At 41.0% G+C, this 19,236-nt stretch overlaps 1 protein-coding gene across 2 annotated transcripts; it reads left to right on the forward strand.

Moving 5' to 3' along the window:
- Window positions 1-484: 484 nt before the first annotated feature.
- Window positions 485-18,439, forward strand: PRDX4 (peroxiredoxin 4). 2 transcript variants are annotated; one of them, XM_073357372.1, is made up of 8 exons: window positions 485-719; window positions 7,252-7,369; window positions 8,546-8,662; window positions 9,283-9,405; window positions 13,756-13,886; window positions 15,880-15,914; window positions 17,964-18,010; window positions 18,317-18,439. In XM_073357372.1, exons 1-8 carry the CDS (start codon window positions 536-538, stop codon window positions 18,318-18,320), a joined length of 759 nt encoding a protein of 252 aa, XP_073213473.1. In that variant the 5' UTR covers window positions 485-535; the 3' UTR covers window positions 18,321-18,439. The 2 variants fall into 2 exon arrangements, with proteins under 2 accessions (XP_073213473.1, XP_073213464.1); XM_073357363.1 differs by lacking the exon at window positions 17,964-18,010 and having other exon boundaries at window positions 486-719.
- Window positions 18,440-19,236: the final 797 nt, after the last annotated feature.

The following is a 19,236-nucleotide window of genomic DNA, read 5'->3' on the forward strand; positions in this document are numbered from 1 at the left end:
GGGGAAGGGCAGGGCAGTGTGAGGGAAACAGTGTGAAGGGGACAGTGTGTGTATGGGATGGAAGGGAAGGGGAGGCGAAGGGAAGGGCAGTGGGAAGGGGCAGTATGTGGATGGGATGGGATGGAAGGCAAGGGGAGGCGAAGGGAAAGGAAGGGCAGTGTGAGGGAAGCAGTGGCAAGGGGGCAGTGTGTGGAGGGGAGGGGAAGGGAAGGAGAGAGGAAGGGCAGGGCAGTGTGAGGGAAGCAGTGGGAAGGGGCAGTGTGTGGATTGGATGGGATGGAAGGCAAGGGGAGGGGATGCGAAGAGAAGGGAAGGGCAATGTCAGGGAAGCAGTGGGAAGGGGGCAGCGTGTGTACGTGGAGCGGGGGTGGCGTGTGGGGGAAGCCGCAGGGAAGTAGGGAACAATGTGAAGGGGCGGAGCGCGTGTGTGTTCGTGGGCAGAGCCCCGCCCCGCGCGCAGCGCGCCCGCCCGCCCCTTGGTGGCCCCCGGCTCTGGCTGTTCGCGGGGGGCGGGACCTGCAGTTGCTCGGGCGCTATGGAGGCGGCGCGGCGCTGGCTGGCGCTGTGCTGGGCGCTGGTGCTGGCGGGGCCCGGGGCGGCCCAGGAGCAGGCCCGCGCGGAGGAGAAGTGCCATTACTACGCGGGGGGGCAGGTCTATCCCGGGGAGGCGGCCCGCGTGCCCGTCTCCGACCACTCCCTGCACCTCAGCCAGGCCAAGAGTAGGTAGCGGCGCGGGCGGGCGGGCTGCTTAGGGACGTTGCCGAACAATTCCCCGTCTCCCCACCGCAGCCTCCTCCCCTCCCCTTCCGCTGCAGCGCCCGCCCCTCCTGCCCTGTCCCCCTTCGCCCGCCTGAAGGCCACAGGCTAACACCGCCCCCCCAACACACACACACCGACACCCCAGGAAAAGGGTCGAGGGAGTGGGGTTCCCTGGTGGGCCCGGCAGGGGCAGAGATCCCAGCTGTGGGGCCGGGTTTCTCTGCGGCTTCCCACCGGCCTCAGTTTCCCTCCACTTGTGCAGTGGAGGCGGCGACCCCTCCCTCGCAGGGCAGCCAGCGCCCCGCTGCCTTAACGCTTGTGAGGGGGTTTGTCTGCCCGCCCCCCAGCCCAGGCCCTATCGCAGCAAAGCGGCCTCCCGAGGAGCCCTTTTTGCGATGGAGGACAAAAGTGGCCCAGGCGGGCTAACCCAGAGCTATTGGGTACAGTGCACCTTGTCTGGTATAGTGGCAACCCGTGTGTGTGTAGAGGGGGAGGGGGGATGATTGCAATCCTAAACTGTGGGCGCTTCACTTCGCTCCCCCTGTTGGCTTTTCTGAGCCAGATGCACCGTTCGCTGCTGCTGGGGGAGAAAGCCACGTCAGACAAAGCCTATTGGTTTAAAGTGTGTAGAGAGCCCTGAGCAGCTCCCTCACTGCCGCGTTTAAGTAATCTGAAGATCAGAATTTATCCTGCTTGATGATTTTCACGGGGGAGGTATTTAGTACCATGGGCCAAGTTTTTGCAAAGTTTCTGCCTTTTCCTCTCGTTGTAAATAGATAACTGTTCTAAGTTAACATTTCTACCAAAATACAGTTTGTCAAAAGCAAAGGAGCCTGTTTGGGGAATCAAAAACCATGCCAATGGACAGCTACTAGCAGTGAGGAATATGCCACTCATTAACCCCATCTGTAGAACTAAATAGTGTATATAGACCATGTTAAACTCTTTTTTTAAATAAAGGGAGATTCTTTAAATAGGAGTAAATTACAGATTTAGTCCTAGGTGCCAGTATGTTGGAATCCTTTTGGATATCTTGGTTGCTCATGATGCACATGAGACAGCTGGAATTTGTCAGCCTACCCCCAGATTGTGTTATGGAAGTTCTAAACCTCTGCTTCTGTAGCTTGCTTTGTGTAGCTACACTCCTGTAGCCACACTTAGCCTAAATGAACTCACTGGAGCTCCACAGCATCCACCCCATCCAAAGTCAGTGGCATAATTGGAGTGCAACTCTAGATAACTTTTCTGTTTATCAGTTAATAAATAGAAAAGTATATTTACTCAGTTACTTATTTTGTTACAGACTCAGCTTTGTTCAGAGGAGTTTGTTCAGTTATCAAGTAGTAGGATGGATGAACATGGACAGATTTCTGCCTAATAGAGGGCCTCTGCAGAACAAACTGAATCAGACACACTGTTTTTCAAGATTCAATTTTGAACTTTGTATAGCTTGTTTTATTAGATTATTGTGAATATTCATATGAAAGTCTTCATCTATTCTTGCATTTCTTCCCCTCCTTCCCCATTGAAAGTCTCTGGTTTGTGATGACAATCATTTGTCATGGTTGTCATCTGTACTACCATGGAGAGCTTGGGAAGGAAATCAGCAGCAGAGTAACAGATGAAACTCTTTAACAAAGGTGCTGTTTTCATTGAAGGAGCAGTAGTAAAGAATAAGGGAAGGGAAGTAATGTAAATAATATATGGAATTCTTTGGGGTTGTCATTAAGATTTAAAATATTTTATGAACTAAGGGGTCACACTGTGACTGGTGAGCTATGTGCACTACTCTGGCTTCAGTAAGTGTTCTGTGTACAAAAGAATGGTAGGATCAGACCAAAAAGTGAGCTGCATTAAAAGTCTCCTGAAATTAGATTTAATCTGGTTTGTGATTCTGATTTGTTTTGTTTTGTTTTGTTAGCTATGTTCAGAGAGCTCTCATGTGAATTGATTACTCTGAAGATTCAGGGGCAGATAATTTTGTTTGAGTTACAGTTAGGGGGTTTTCTAGCACCTTTTTAAAATGGTCATCTGTTCTATAAATTTTCAAAAGTTTTGTAGTCAAGTGAGATTCCCAGTTACATTAATCTACAGTAGAACACTCGGCAGGAAATGTTTTTCTGATCCACAAAAGTTTGAGAGTGCCATTTTTCCCATGCTAAATCTGGACGAAAAGTTAATCTCCAATGTTCACAAATAGATAATTAAAAAATGTTTAATTTGATCAATCAAAACATTGTGTTTAGATTTCAACCTTTAACTTTTGGAATAAGTTAACAAAAATTTCATATAGTTATTTCAAACTGAAATTTCTTTTCAGAAACATCAAAAATTTCAAAGTTTTCAGAAAAAATTTGAATCGGGAGATTCATTGAAACCAACCCTTTCCCACGGACAGTTTTGTTTTCCACAAATAAGCATTTTGACAAAAAATGTTTTGTCAGAAAATTCCTAACCAGCTCTAAATAGAAATGTAGAGCTTGCCCATACTTGGAAATAGATAGTGTCTTCCCTCTTATCTGCAGAGATTCATTAGAAGAGTATTACTGAGAAGTCTCCAGGTTTCATAGTGAAGAATTTTACAAAACACTGACAGCAAAGTGCTATCATAAATAAAATAAACTAGACTTGTCAAATGAAGCATCTTGTGATGGTTGGTGTGTATGGGTAATTTATAAAAATGTGTACAGTATAAGTTACTAGAGAAAGACTTTGGTATGTGTACCAAAATTTGTAGGTTGTGCTAATAAAAATAAAAAGACAGTACAAGTTTTCAATGCCATTATTCATTTACTAATGTAGATATCTTATAACAAGGCTACTAAGGATTTGATTTTTAATCTGTAAATGTCGGTAAAAGTCAAATTTACAGATAGGCAGAGTAAGAAAAATGCTGCTTGAGATCTTAGAGTTTGATTTAAGGATATTAACTTAGTATATTTTTGGTATGTGATGTTGAAATTCAAAAAGTTAAACTTTTGTCAACATCTGCTGTCACATGGTTGTGTGACACCCTCACTCATAATTTCCTCTAACTGTGAAAGTTTAAATAAAAAAAAAATCTAAAAATATGCTTAAGCAGATATCAAAATTATTTAAAAAAAAAAATCAAACTCTGCCAAGTCTTCTTATTAGCAAAGCAAGGTGGGTGAGGTAATATCTTTTATTGGACCAACTTCTGTTGGTGAGAGAGACAAACTTTTGAGCTTGCAAAGAGCTATTCAAGTCTTGGAAACTAACTCTGAGTATCACTGAGGACAAGGTGGAACAGATTGTTAACTACTTATGCTAAACACACATTTCAAGGGACCACTCAAGGTGAAGTGGCCTGTTCAAACCTCTCCAATCAGAGGGAGGAGACAGGGAGAAAGCAGCTAGGGGGGTTGTAAGAGCATTATGGATTATTGTAATAAACTATAAATCCAGTGTCCGTATTCAGTCCATGTCTAGCAAAGTTATGAATTTAAGGTCCCATGCTCATCTTTTGAAAGTGTTGTGCTGTTTTCCTTTGTGGGTGACGACTGATAGGTCAGGGTCACTATCAGTCCTCGTCCTCAAAGAAAAACTATACATCACTTCAAAAGATGAGCCTGGGACCTTAAATTCATAACTTTGCCAGACACATAGGCCTGGTCTACACCTCAGAGTTAGGTCGATGTAAGGCACCTTACATTGACCTAATTACATGAGTGTCTACACTACAGTCTTGCTCCCACCGATGTAAGTGCTCTACTACACTGACATAATCCCTCCACTTCCATGAGAGGTGTAGGGCTTATGTTGGTGTAGTTAGGGTGACACAGTGTCCCTGTAGACATTGCGGGTTACTTACATTGGCTGCCATTCTTGTCAATTTCATGATTCCCTGCTGGAGCTGTGAAATTGATAAGAAAGCCCAGCTCACAGCTTGGGCTATCACCCTGGGTGGGTGGGGAGCTCCAGCTAGAGTCCGGTCATCCAGGCTCTTGGCTCCCCACCAGGCTACCGAGAGGGCAGCTGGGCTCCGGTGGGCAGCGGCATGCAGAGCTGGGAGCCCGTGCTCTCAGCCCCCATCATTGCCCCTCTTAAGTCAGTGGAAGTGCTCCTGGTGAAGACATGCGTGCACCACCAACAGAAAGGGTAGTGTGGACATGAACCACTGCAGTAATTATTGTGGTGGCTGTAAGTCAACCTATATTAGGTCAACTTAAGTTTGTAGTCTAGACATGCCTAAAACTCATGGACTGAATATAGACACTGGATTTATGGCTCATTAAAACATTCTTTCCCCCCCCCCTTTTCCTCCCTACGACTGGAGGGGTGTTAAGGGGCTAATTCATCTTGAGTGGTCCCTTGTTTAGCATAAGTAGTCAACACACATTTCAATCTGTTCCACCTTGTATTTAGCAGTGACTCTTGGAGGCTTGGTCTACACTACATACATACTTCGGTATAACTACGTCTCTTGGAGCGTGAAAAATCCACACCTCTGAGCAATGTTGTTATACTGACCTTAACCCCATGTAGCAGTGGTGGGTAACCTGCGGCCTGTCCGGGTAATTCACTGGCGTGCCGCCAGACAGTTTGTTTACATTTGGGGCTGCCCGCAGTTCCCAGTGTCCGCGGTTTGCTGTTCCTGGCCAATGGGAGCTGTGGGAAACGGCGCGAGCCGCAGGGACGTACTGGCTTTTGCTTCATGCAGCTCCCATTGGCCAGGAACAGTGAACTGCAGCCACTGGGAGCTGCGGGCAGCCGTGCAAATGTAAACAAACTATCTGGCGGCCTGCCAGTGGATTACCCTGACGAGCTGCAGGTTGCCCACCACTGCCATGTAGACAGCATTATGTCAGCAGGAGAGCTCACTCCCATCCTCTTAGAGCATCTTTCCCAGATGTGCTGCATTGGTGCACTAATGTAAATTTGTAGTGTAGACCTGAAGAAGAGCTCTGTGTAAGCTCTAATGCTTGTGTCTCTCACCAACAGAAATTTGTCCAATAAAAGATATTACCTCACCCACTTTGTCTCTCTAATATCCTGGGACCACAACAGGGCTACAACACTGCATACAAACTTATAATAGTTACTGTGCTGTTGACAATAATTGTCTAATATTAATCAGCATGCTACCGTTCTCCTTTAAATCCATTCCAAACATTGCTTTGAGCCGTTTAATAACTTACCCAGCAATATATGCTTGACATTTCAGTCATGTTTAAATACCTTCAGTTTGATACTGGATCACCAACACACTGCCCTCAGGCATGGCATGCTCAGCCTTATGTGTTTTGATATTGACAAATGCTACTTCAGTACTGCTTTGATATTGACAAATGCTGCTGAAGTATCAAATCGCATAACTCAATATCAAAGCACATAACGCTGAGTATTCCATGCCTGAGGACAGTATGTTGGTGATCCAGTATCAAACGGAAGGTATTTAAACGTGACTAAAATGTCAAGCTGATTAATATTAGACAATTATTGTCAACAGCAATTATTGTCAACGTTTAGGCCCTGTCTAAACTACCAAGTTTACAGCAGCACAGCTGTACCAATGCAGCTGTGCCACTGTAAGATCGCTTGTGTAGCTGATCTATGCTGACGGGAGAGAGCTCTCCCGTCAACATAATTGAACCACCTCAAATGAGTGGTGGTAGCTATGTTGTCAGGACATAATGCTGTCCACACCGGTGCTTCTGTCGGTGTAACTTATGTCGCTCAGTGGGGTGTTTTTTCACACCCCGAGCAACATAAGTTATACCGACAAAGGTGCTTGTGTAGACATATCCTTAATCTTTTTCCGCTGTGTAGTCCGAATATTTTTGTGCAATAACCACTGATTTAATTTATAGGTGGGTTGCAGTAGCAGACAACCTACATATTTTAAGCATTTGTGCCATGAACACATCATCTGTCACGTATTTCCTGCAGAATTAAATTTTAGAAAACCTTTTTGCTAAGGAGTAAAAATAATGTGAAATTGAACCACTCTTTACTCATGGCACATAAGTTATTTATAGAAAAATAGAATTTACTGAAGTCTATAACTCAGTAACCATACATCATTCAATGCAAATCAACATCCTAATTTATGAGCTGTCATCAGCCTGTAGTAAACTTGTAATGTGTTAAGGGGGTCATGGTAGGTGTGTGCAGCGTTTTCTATCATGAAGCCTTATCCTTGGCAATATTTCAAATGGTTCAGAAATTTGTGAACACAAATCTGTTGAGTTATGTGCATTTGATGCATCTTGAAATGTACATTTTTTTTTTAAACACAGCATGACCCCAGTGTGGTGTGCTTTCCTCCTGTGAAAGGTTGAAATTAATAATGAATTAATAAAGTTTGATTGTGTAAATCATGTCCTACAAAGTGTTTTTCACTGTAAGGAACCACAGATATCCATCCAGAGAGAAAACTGTCCTTGGACATGTGTACCTGCTGAACAACCTCATTTATGTACACATGCTTCGCTTTATTCTTCAATTTAGATCTGTATTTTATGTTTCTAGTTTCCAAGCCAGCACCTTATTGGGAAGGAACAGCAGTAATCAATGGCGAATTTAAAGAGCTGAAATTAACAGATTATCAAGGAAAATATCTTGTCTTCTTCTTCTACCCTCTTGACTTGTAAGTAAAACTGATGCAGACATACCAAGATATATACTCCCATCTCCTCCCCCTCCCCCACCCACCCTTCCCAAATTTTGGAAGTGTGTTGTTTAGAGTCAGGAAACATTAAGATGTTGATTGCAACTGCACTTGACATTTTGTAGGTCTGTAACATTTTCCTGGGCAATGTTTACATTCCTTGCTACCATACAACTCATTGCCCCAAATGGAAAATGAATACAGGGAACAGCAACATTATCTCTTATCTCTTCACTTCGTATGCTTTGGAAGATATTTTGAGGGAGACTGATTTCCTCTTACAGGCTTTCAAGGATGTCATGGGATACATTTAAGTTAAATTATTGGATGGACTTTCCTTTCATTACACTATCATAACTCCACTGCAGTCAATGGAATTACTCCTGATTTATACCAGTGTAATGAGAGGAGAATCAGGCCCCTTGTTTTCTTGAAATGAGGAACAAAACATACAGTAAACTAATAATATTAATAATGCATATAGCACTTTTCATCTGTAGAACTCAAAGCACTTTACAAAAAAAGGGTAAGTAGTAGAGACAGGTAGCTGCTTTGATAGTGAAAATAATTGGAATCATGGTTTATTTTCCTCCTAGCCTCAAAGCTTGAACAATTGTGATTTAAAGTGTAATTTTGTGCCTAGAAGAAGCAGGAAGAAGTCAAATGCAAAATAGCTACAACTTGCATTACTAGTTTCCAGGAAATCATGACAGCTGTTTCTCTGCAATTTGGTGTGTCATACTTTAATCCAGTAATTCCTGTACAGTTTTAAATGGTGAATAATTGTACATGTAGCTAAACTGTAAGTTGTAATATTACTAAGTCAGCACTGACTGCATTTTCAAACTTATTATTCACAAACCACTTACACAGGGTTTGAAGATAGATAATCCATCTGTGAACATATTTATGAATGCTGTTAGGAACGCAGTTACTTTGTAAAGTGTAAATTATTTTAATTGTATATATTGGATTCTATCTGTAAATAAAAACAAAATAGTTGTGATAAGTAATTCACAATTTTTCTATTTTATATACTGCAAACAATATCTAGCTTCTCTATAGAAACAAATTTAGCTATGTATTGAGCTAACTGAGAAATCACTCCCTGGATATTCTGAGAATTCTGAATTTACTTTGTTTTCAATTTTTTAGCACATTTGTGTGTCCAACTGAAATTATCGCCTTCAGTGACAGAATTGAAGAATTCAGAGCAATAAACACTGAAGTGGTAGCATGTTCTGTTGACTCACAGTTCACTCACTTAGCATGGTATGTAGCCTACCCATGTGTCTTTTATAGGAAATTATTGGTGGATACATATTAGATTATGGGTTGCTTCCACAAATTCACATACTCTGTCTGATGCACTAATATTGTCAAGTAAATATTGAATGATAAGGTGTGAGGTGTGTTGCTATGTTGCATAAAAAGTGGTAAGTAATAAAACTAATGGTAAGAAATTCCAAAATAAAGTTTATTGTTGAAGGTGTCAAAGTAAAAATGATAACTTTGGTGTTACCATTAGAATAAATTGTTCATTACAAATTATTTGTCCAACTTTATGATCAGTTGTTCTATTGGTGGATTAATACCCCAAAAAATCTTCCTTGGGTTTTTAATTGTGGGATTTGGAAGAAAGACAGGGTAGTTGGGCCACAAAGAGAGAAGGAGGGTGTTTCAAGTGTAAATGAAGCATAGAAGGAGGTATGAAGAGGAGAGTAAGGCAACTATAAATGGACACATTGAAGGAGTGTAGGAAGCAGGTTGGAGCAAATGAGTAGAAAAAAGAAAAACAGCTATTCCTTCTGCAGAAAAGTTGCATGAGGTATTTGTAGGTGGAATAAAAATCTCTCTGAAGAATAAATGTGCATCTCTTTTGTTTGCCAAAGGATTAATACTCCACGAAAACAAGGAGGACTTGGACCAATGAAGATCCCACTTCTTTCAGATTTGACACACCAGATTTCAAAGGATTATGGAGTATATCTAGAGGACCAAGGGCACACACTTAGGTACTACATACCATTATGGTGCATTCTGTCTTGTTATAGCAGTGCATTTACCAGTTCCATTTAAAGGGGCACTCAGTATTGGCACTTTTCTCTCATATTATTTAGTTATATTCTGTGTTCATCACAGTAGTTAGTATCTTAACATATAATGGGTCTATTTATGTGGATAAAGTACTTTTCTTAAAAAGAAAGATCAACAGTCGAAGATATACAATAGCAAACCAAATGAACATGCATGAAGGGGGGGGAAATGAGTAGGAAGGAAAATTTTCAGAATGCTATAAGCCACATGGGGTTAAAAAACAGCCATTTAAGCTTCCCGTTCGGAAGTCAGCATATCATTTATAGAGGCATTTTTTCCACCGACTGTTGACAACTTAGCTGAAATTGTATATTAAAGCTCTTAGTCCACAAGGAATTATTTCTTAATTTAAATCTCAGAGTTAAATTCTGATTTTTTTTTTTAAAGGTGAACTGAAACGCTTTATCCTTCCAGAATCTGAACTCCCAGTTCTGTTTTTTTCCTCCATTACTTAGTGACTTATTAGGAGAAACTGAACGATGAACTCAAGATTTGGCAAAGAACTGTCTGTCAGATGTTTTTATTGACCATCTTGCTGCTGATCACAGGTGTACATCTTGTCTAGTGGTAGTTGTGGCATTGTTTGATACAGTACTATTTCTTGCCCATTCATTTTTAGTGTTCTTTGTTAATACTACAGATACTCATGCTTGAAACAGATCTGTCTCCCTTACACTGCAGTTATCTGATCCTATAGTGAAAACATCATGTGTTTTTTTGACATTAGATCTCCTATCTGGACAATGTCGCAAATTCAGAAATGTATCTTTGCTGCAGTAAATAGGTAAAGAAGGTGGACTTGGAAGGAGAAAGGTCCTACTTAAATATTTATGTCTGATTAGCTAATGCATAGAACAAGGGTCAGCAACCTTCAGCACACGGCCCATCAGGGTAATCCGCTGGCGAGCTGCAAGACATTTTGTTTACATTGACCGTCCGCAGGCACGGCACGGCCCCCTGCAGCTCCAAGTGGCCGCAGTTCGCCGTTCCCAGCCAACGGGAGCTGCGGGAAGCAGTGGACCACAGGGATGTGCTGGCCACCACTTCCCCATTCTCATTCACCGGGAACGGCAAACTGTGGCCACTGGGAGTTGTGGGGTGCCGTGTCTGCGGACAGTCAACATAAACAAAATGTCTCGTGGCCCACCAGTGGATTACCCTGACGGGCCATGTGCCGAAGTTTGCTGACCCCTGGCTTAGAAGAAAGTGAAACTTAAGTGGGCTTGTGTTTTGAAAGTCTAATTTTGAAATGCTCTTACTATAGCTGCAGAAACTAGGATTAAATAGTCAATTTTCATTATATCAAAAGGTTAGCGGTGGGGTTCTTCAAGGTTTTATACTTGGTCCAGTGTTTTTTAATGCTCTGTAAAGGTAGCAGAATTTTCAAGTGATAGTTATTTAGGTTTGTCAAAATCAGAGAAGGCTGTGAGGAGATTGAGAGTCCTAACCAAGCAAGGTGAGTGGCCAACATAATGGCAAATAAAATTCAGTGTCAATAAATGCAAAGTAACTATTCATACACCTTACAAAGGTTCTAAATCAACTGTAACAACTCAGGAAAGAGCCCTGGGCATCACAGTGACCTCTGTTAAGTGTACAACTGCATTCAAAAAAGTAAACAAGATATTAGGATGCATAAGGAATAGGAAGGAAAATAATATGCCATTATGTAAATAAATGGTGCAGTCTGGAGTACTTAGTGCAGAACTGATCACCCCATCTCAAAGAGGAAATTGTTGAATTAGAGGGGCTTCAGCAAAGGGAGATGAGAATGAGCAACAGCATGGGAAACATCTGCTTTGAAGAGAGACTGAAAAGACTGGTGGTATTTACTTCAGATAGGAGAAGAATAAGAGAGGACACTTTCAAAGTATATAAAATAATTAATGGTAGAGAGAGGGTAGGTCAGGAACTTTCTCCTTGCCTCATAAAAAGACCAAGGGAACATCCAGTGAAATTAGAAGGTAGCAAATTCAGAAACTGACATAAGGCAATACTTTTTCACACCATACAAAGCTGGAACTCATTGCCAGAGCAAGTCATTCGCAACATGTAAAAAGTGATTAGATATGTCTATGGATGTCAAGAATATCCAGCATTGTTATAGTTAGTACTAAAAAATTTGGAGGGATACTGTATCTCATGCTTCAGGGTTTAAAATCAGTCCTTAAATATTATAGGAATTAATGTAGAGCAAATTATCCCACATCTGCCAACTGTGAGACAGAAACCTCCCCCTGAAGCATCTGCTTCTGACCATTGTCAGAGACAGGAAACTGACCTAGGTGGACCAAGTCTGTACATTTCTTTAATACCATGCTGTAAACACTGAGCGGGCATTATCTTACCAGGTCTAGATATTTAAGTGTAACAAGTGCTTTTGGTTTATCATTGTAATTTTTTTACTGAGGACCGTGCAACTAGCTCTTAGCACATACATTCTAAAGGCTGTTAGGGTCTCATTTATACAATTCACCGTTTAATGTCAGTGATCTACTTATCAAGCAGTATAGTTAAGGGTAAATAGTGTTCAAGACTTCCATATGAAGTCTAAAATCTTAAAGTGCATATAAAAAAAGTTCTTAAGCATCATCATATCACCACAGAAAGATGCAATCTTGTGTACTTGAACTTTCAGAAAGCCTTTGACAAGATCCCTCCTCAAAGGCTCTTAAAGTAAGCAATTATGGGATAAGAAGGAAGGAGGTAATCTCATGGATCAGTAACTGGTTAAAAGACAAAAAACAAAGGGTTGGAATAAATGGTTAGTTTTTAGAATGGAGAGATGTAAATAGTGGTGTCCCCCAGGGATATGTACTGGGACCAGTGCTGTTCAACATATTCATAAATGATGTGGAAAAAAGGTAAACAGTAAGGTAGAAAAATTTGCAGCAATTCAAAACTACTCAAGATAGTTGAGCCCAAAGCAGACTGTGAAGAGTTTCAAAGGGATCTCACAAAACTGGGCAACAAAATGCCAGATGAAATTCAGTGTTGGTAAGTCCAAGGTCATGCACATTGGAAAGCATAATCCCAGCTATACATATAAAATGATGGGGTCTAAATTAGCTGTTACCACTCAAGAAAAAGATCTTGGAGTTATTGTGGATAGTTCTCTGAAAACATCCACTCTGTATGCAGCAGCAGTCAAAAATAGCCAACAATGTTAGGAACCATTAGGAAAGGGATAGATAAAATGACAGAAAATATTATAATGCTACTGTATAAATCCAGGGTACACCCACACCTTGAATACTGCATACAGTGCTAGTCACCCCATCTCAAAAGAGATATGTTGGAATTGAAAAAGGTACAGAAAAGGGCTACAAAAATTATGAGGGGTATGGAACAGCTTCCACATGAGGAGAGATTAAAAAGTCTGGCACTTTTCAGCTTGGAAAAGAGACAACTAAGGGGATATGATAGAGGTCTAAAATCGTGACTGGTGTGGAGAAAAAGTGTTATTTACTCCTTCTCCTAACACGAGAACCAGGGTTCACCCAATGAAATTAATAGGCAGCAGGTTTAAAACAAACAAAAGGAAGTACTTCTTCACACAATGCAGTGTCAACCTGTGGAACTCCTTGTCAGTGTATGTTGTGAAGGCCAAAACTATAACTGGGTTTAAAAAAAAAAACTAGAAAAGTTCATGGAGATTAGGTCCATCAATAGCTATTAGCCAAGATGCTCAGGGATGCAACTGCCTGCTTTGATTGCCACAAGCTAGGCGTGGACAATGGGATGGATCACTCGATGAGTGCCTGTTCTTTTCATTCTTTCTGAAGCATTTGGCATTGGCAGCTGTCAGAAGACAGGATACTGGGCTAGATGGACCCTTGGTCTGACCAGTTTGGCCATTCTTACGTTGTTACTGCTTTCTTAATTCTGACTTGACCTTACCTAGATCACAGCAAGATCTGAGAGCACTGCAAATTGAGAGCACTTTCAATGAGAGATGGAGTTGTTTGTGTCGATGAAAAGCACCTCCTATAAAAGAGGCTGATATTGAAGGACTCCAGAGGTGGGGGAGGTTAGATCCTTAATATTCTGGGTGCATTATGAATGAGAAAGTAATGCGAAGGGAGTTGCAAAGGAAATTAAAAGTTAACACAGAACCTGCACTTAACTTGCTTGTGTAGTGCTTGGAGAGATCCAGTCACTGCTGATCTCGAGTAGGCATGCTGCAATATCTGGACACCACAATAGAGCATAATAGAGATCAATATAATTTGGTTTATATCTAAAAGAAAAATTCCATGTTTTTGCAGAGGCCTTTTCATTATTGATGATAAGAGGGTCCTTCGACAGATAACAATGAATGACCTTCCTGTCGGCAGATCAGTGGATGAAACACTTCGTCTAGTACAAGCATTCCAGTACACTGACAAACATGGAGAAGGTGCCTGTTTTCAGTATTTTGGCAATGGGAATTATGCTGAGGTTTTATTTAGTTTGGGAGGTGTATTTTTAGCTATTAGGGAGCAAGGCATACCACAACATTTGATAGCTTCGTGGCTGTTATTGTGCAAAGTTTTTTGTTCCCCTCATTCAAGATTCAATGGACCTGCTTCTGCCCTGCCTTGCACTTAGTGTAGTGTCCAAAGAGAATGCAAAGTGGTTGTAACATTATTAAATCAAAACAGTAGCATTTACACTCATTTTCCACTCATAAGCATAAGCAACTGCACAAAGTATGAGGCAGTGAAGAATCGGGCTCAGTATTTTAATACATTTGGACAATCTGCAGCTGATTCAAGAGGCACTGCTAGTGTAATCTTAATGTTTGGTTGGGGTTTTTTTGTTTTGGTTGGGGTTGTTTTTTTGGAGGGGGCTGGTGTCACAAAATAGATACAGTACTTCGAGTCAGTGAAAAGCATCCCCGAAAATGGGGTTGGGTTCGGTGCCCAGTGTAATGAAGACTGCATATTCCTACCTCTTCTCTTAAAGTAAATTATTCTTAGCTGGTGTAAACTGGCATAGCTCCATTGACTTCAGCTTTTTACCTTGACTTCAGGGAGCTGTGCCAAATTACACCAGCTGAGGATTTGGCCCACAGTAAGCTATTCAACTTTAATAATTAACTCATGTAGTCAGCTGGCTAATCTTCCTGCTCTCAATTTAAAGTGTTGGTGTTTAAAAGCAAACCTATGGAAAGTGACACAGCTGCAATTCGTTCTAGGGTTGTCTACAGGGCGCGGTGATGCACACTGTAAGGGTGTGCTTTCTGAAGCGCAGTAATGTGTGGCACATCAACTGGTCTGCGTAGATCCTGATGGTGCGCCTGCCAGGTTCCCTCGTGTGCTTTAACGTAGTGCAGTTTGAAACATGTTAGCATGTAATGTAACATTATCTGTATGAACAGCTCTATTTCGCAATTCAGAATTGGAAAAAAAACAAATTCTGATACTTAAAAGCAATGACCGTTTTCATGAAGGAGATAAAGTCCTTTTGGTTCAGCTTCAAATAAAGCTATATCTCACCTTACGCAATACTGGACTCTCCCTGTGAGGCACGTGGAATCCTGTTGGGTTTTGCTGGATTTCTGTGGCAGTACATATCTAGTTCATTGGACTCTGCGCAAAGGCTAGGATGAAGAATCCTCCAAGGTTTTTATTATGTTCACCACACTTCAGCTGGCAGCTCTGTCTGCAGGGGATAAAATGCCTGTGCTACTGTTGCGTAATCCCAGCCGTGCAGGCAGATCCTGGAGCCTCATGGAAGCCAATGCAAGTCTGCCTGGGCACAAGGTCCGCCCAACCATATGAAGTTGCAGGATCAGCTCCCTGGTCTCCTAAAGTGTCTCACCTAGGTTGTACGTGAACAACTGAGCAATTGCAGGAATGGCAAATTTTTATTTTGATCACCCTAATCCTTTGACTTCCTAAGCAGGGTATCAAACAAAACAGTTGCTTGCTTGACAGAGCTTTAATTTTTCTTCATTGCCACAGTACTGCTTGCCTCCTGGCATTAGTTCTAAAGAAAGTTATACCTGTCTCCATTTCCACCTGATGGAATTGTTGCTCTTATCTTGGCGCCATATGTCCTCGTGGAATAGGGATTCATCTTCAGAACGGGAGGTACTATTCCTTTGCCAGTAAATTGACAAGTAGACAGTAAACAGTGAAATCAAAACATACTCTACCAAGCAAGGATTTTTTTAGTGAACGGAACAATCCACCTGCCCTGCTAGTAGTGTCAATATGAATGTTTTAGGGATACTGTCTGATGAATAAGCACGTAACATATTTGCAGATGTTTACATGTGGCACCTTCTTGTTATATTTCTTAAAATTCAGAGATTAGTTTTTCAAGAGAATGGCCAGAAACCCAAATAAATGAGAACAATAATTTCTTTTCTACTAAGTTAATTTCATTTTTGCTTTTTTTTCCAGTTTGCCCTGCTGGTTGGAAACCTGGCAGTGAAACAGTAAGTCCGTATTTATATTCAGCATACATTCGTTATTTTGCATGATTAAATAAAATGAGGGACCCAATCCTATCTCCACTGAAGGCAAAAGCAAAATTCTCATTAATTTGAATGGAAGCACAATATCAGGCCCTGTGCATTGTGATATTTTTATAAGTTCTTAATCTGTTGTCATTGGAATTTTGAGTGATTTATTACAGTATATCATGTTTGCAGTATTGCATTTTTTCATGCAGGAAAAAAGCTAATCTTTTCACATCAGGAGTTTCCTTCTCCGTCAACTTTCCAATGTATGATCAAAACCTCAAGCACCAGCAAGTTAACTAGAGGGAGAATTTCCCTCCCATCCTGCAACACAGGTCAAGAGAGAGTTGGAAGTTCCCTGAGGAAGGGGCTATCTTCTCTATGTCTTACCTGTACAGTGCCTAACATAATGGAGACTTGATCCTTGATTGGGGTTCCTAGGCAGTTCCTCAGTATAAATAATCTCACTTCTCAGGCGATGTATAATTGCCCACATTTGGGCAAAGCACCCTACCACTATTAGAATTGTAAAATGGAATGCATTTTGCAGCACAGTATCTCTTCTTTTGTTTCTTCACACTAACAAGATTATGAGCCAAAGAGCAAGGGCCCAGTTCAATGCCCACTGGAGCAACTGAATTCAGTGTACGTTAAATCAGGCCCCAATAGAACAAAGAAAATATTTTTCTAAGGCTATGTCTACACACACATCTTGTGTTGGCGTAATGTGTCACTCATGTGGTGTTAATAAACCACCCCCCCTGCGCGACATAAGCGCTTGTGTGCACAGCACTTTGTCCGCAGGAGAGGTTATGCCGTTCACGGGGGTGGTTTTATTATTCCAATGGGAGAGCTCTTTCCTGTCGGCATAGAGCAACTTCACCAGACGTGCCGGTACATCAGCGCCGCTACAGCGGTGTACATGTAAGCATGCCCTAAGAAACTGGGCTACAGAAGGTTGCCAGCTACAATATTACATCATTGGCATTTATTGGAAGCTGCCCTTTTTTCTGCTGTTGCTTGTTTCAGCTGTTGGCACAAACAGCATTTGTAAAAAAAATTAAAATAAAAATAAAAGATGCCTTGAAAGAAATTCTAAAAGGTTTCAGTAGCAGCAAAAAATTGAAGTGGTCTCTGCACCTTTCCTTGAGATGAATACATGACAGCAGCAAATACCACATTTTGGCAGGGCCATGAAATGTGTTCGTTCATACAGACAATGGGCTTATTTATAAACAATACAATTTTCAGAATGTCAATAGGATGCAAGTGATTTTAACTGATATAGCATTATTAATAAACTGTGTTCTGGTAGCTTCTGGAGTTTCCAGCCAAGTTCAAGGTCCCATTGCGGTAGTCACTGTACTGACACACATTAAAAGACAGTCCCTAAATTGTATCTACATACAGGATCTCAAACAGTGCATGCAGAGAGCCAAAGGGTCTGTATAATCTCTAGTAAAAGTTGCAACTGGCAACATTGAAGTGGCTAGCTTTGCTGCAGAGCAGCAGACCTCTGTATTACAGTGCGAAACAAGCAGACGCTGAGAATTACATTCATGGGCTAGTTGAGATTTGTCTTAGTGGGGAAAACTGGCTCTTCAGATTTTATGGTGAAAGCAGGTTATAGGATGGCATATGTGTGGCATTGGAAATCATGCATTCCACTACCCTGGCTAAACAGAATAATTTGTCCATTAGCAGCTGACAAGTGAGCGATTTCCCGTTCTGAGAAGGGTCAAGCCTATGAATACACTTAATAAAAGGGAGACCCGTTGATAGCAGTAATAGATTACTACTTTATAGCATCTGCTGTTTCTGTACGCCTGTTGCTGACAACTGACTCATTGCTGAGAATATCAGGCCCGAATAAATGTATAGCACTGACGTAAATACAAATAAGTTCTCTCTGCTTTCTGTGCAAAAGCTGTAGTGCACTTAAACAGCAGAATAGTTCTGCAAAGCACTCTTCAGAATATATTAACATCTGTAGCCATGCCTTCTAAATGTGTTTGATTTAATTAGATCAAACCCGAAGATGCCATGAGAGCGTGGTGGCCAAGACAAGAGCTGTAAGTAAACTCTGAGGCACTTGAGTACAGATGTTAATTTATGGAAACAATTCTAAGTTCATTTATGGGGAAAATCAGAGTAGAGTACATTCTTTCAACCAGGCAGACTCTGTTTCTTTCTCGAACTCCACTTCCTACTGCCCTCCACTGTTTAGTGTTCATTAAAGATAAGCAGTAACCTTAGATATGAACAGGTGAAAGGTAATTTCTCGATGTAGTTTGTGACCATTAATGCCAGAATATGAAGTAGATAATATTTGTTCCTTTTGTTTTTAGACCAACACTTTCACTTTCTTTCTCACACAGATAATCCCAGATCCAGCTGGAAAACTGAAGTATTTTGATAAACTAAACTGAAACTTGCTTCTACTGAGCTACACAAGTTACATGCAACTTCAAGTTGTCAATAAAATTCCATTAATTTTGTTATTTCCATGAGTTTGGCTGATTTATAGTGGCTACCAATTGTATTTGCTTTCTCAAAATACAGGTATTCACTGTGCAGAGATCACCAGTAGCAGAAAGAGCTGACACAATTGGTCTTCTAGGGCCTCCTAAAAGGAGGCTAAGAATTTGAGCTTCAGTTTATCCCATTCCATCTAGTCAAGAGTTCATATGTTTAGTGCATAATGCACTGCTATGATACTATGTAAGCAGGGAAATTGCACTTTTTAATCTTCAGTTACTTGCATCCTCTTAAAAATATAGATAGATATAGTACATCATTTCCTTAGCTATATGGACTTAGCTTTAGGAATCTCATTTTGGATAGATCACTTAATTTCCACAAAAGCTTAATCCATAAAATCCTTTATGCTTTTGCTTCTTTTTCAAAAAGATACCAGAATTTCCCTCCCAGTGGTTTTCTATTAAGCCCCAACTTTCTATTTTTGATACTTTAGAAGCTGTAGCTGAGAAATTGCCACCTGCCAATTTTTCACTATGAGTCAGAGACCATATTCCACAATTTATACAATGAGCTGTAATGAAGTCTGAAGCCAGGAATACAGTTTAAAGGAGTTAAACTAAAATTCCTCTTTGTCTGAAGTTGGAAAACATTTTAGTTTTTCTTCAGTCTAACATTAAGAACCAGATTCTCAGCAAGTGTCAGTCAGCATAGTTCAACTGAAATAAATGGAGCTACACAACTTTTAGAAAAAGATCTGGTTAACTTAACTTTTTTTCTAACACTTAAAACTTTTGGGGTACATGCTAATATAAAAGGA

This window comes from Lepidochelys kempii, chromosome 1 (genome assembly GCF_965140285.1).
Source record: "Lepidochelys kempii isolate rLepKem1 chromosome 1, rLepKem1.hap1, whole genome shotgun sequence".
NCBI lineage: Eukaryota > Metazoa > Chordata > Testudines > Cheloniidae > Lepidochelys > Lepidochelys kempii.

What these genes read in the sequence shown, in the direction of transcription:
- PRDX4 (XM_073357372.1), top strand. Translation starts at nt 536, where the DNA reads ATGGAGGCGGCGCGGCGCTGGCTGGCGCTGTGCTGGGCGCTGGTGCTG. An exon ending in CAGTTCACTCACTTAGCATG is followed by an intron (nt 8,663 to 9,282) that starts GTATGTAGCCTA and finishes TGTTTGCCAAAG; the next exon opens with GATTAATACTCCACGAAAAC. An exon ending in GGAAACCTGGCAGTGAAACA is followed by an intron (nt 15,915 to 17,963) that starts GTAAGTCCGTAT and finishes TGATTTAATTAG; the next exon opens with ATCAAACCCGAAGATGCCAT.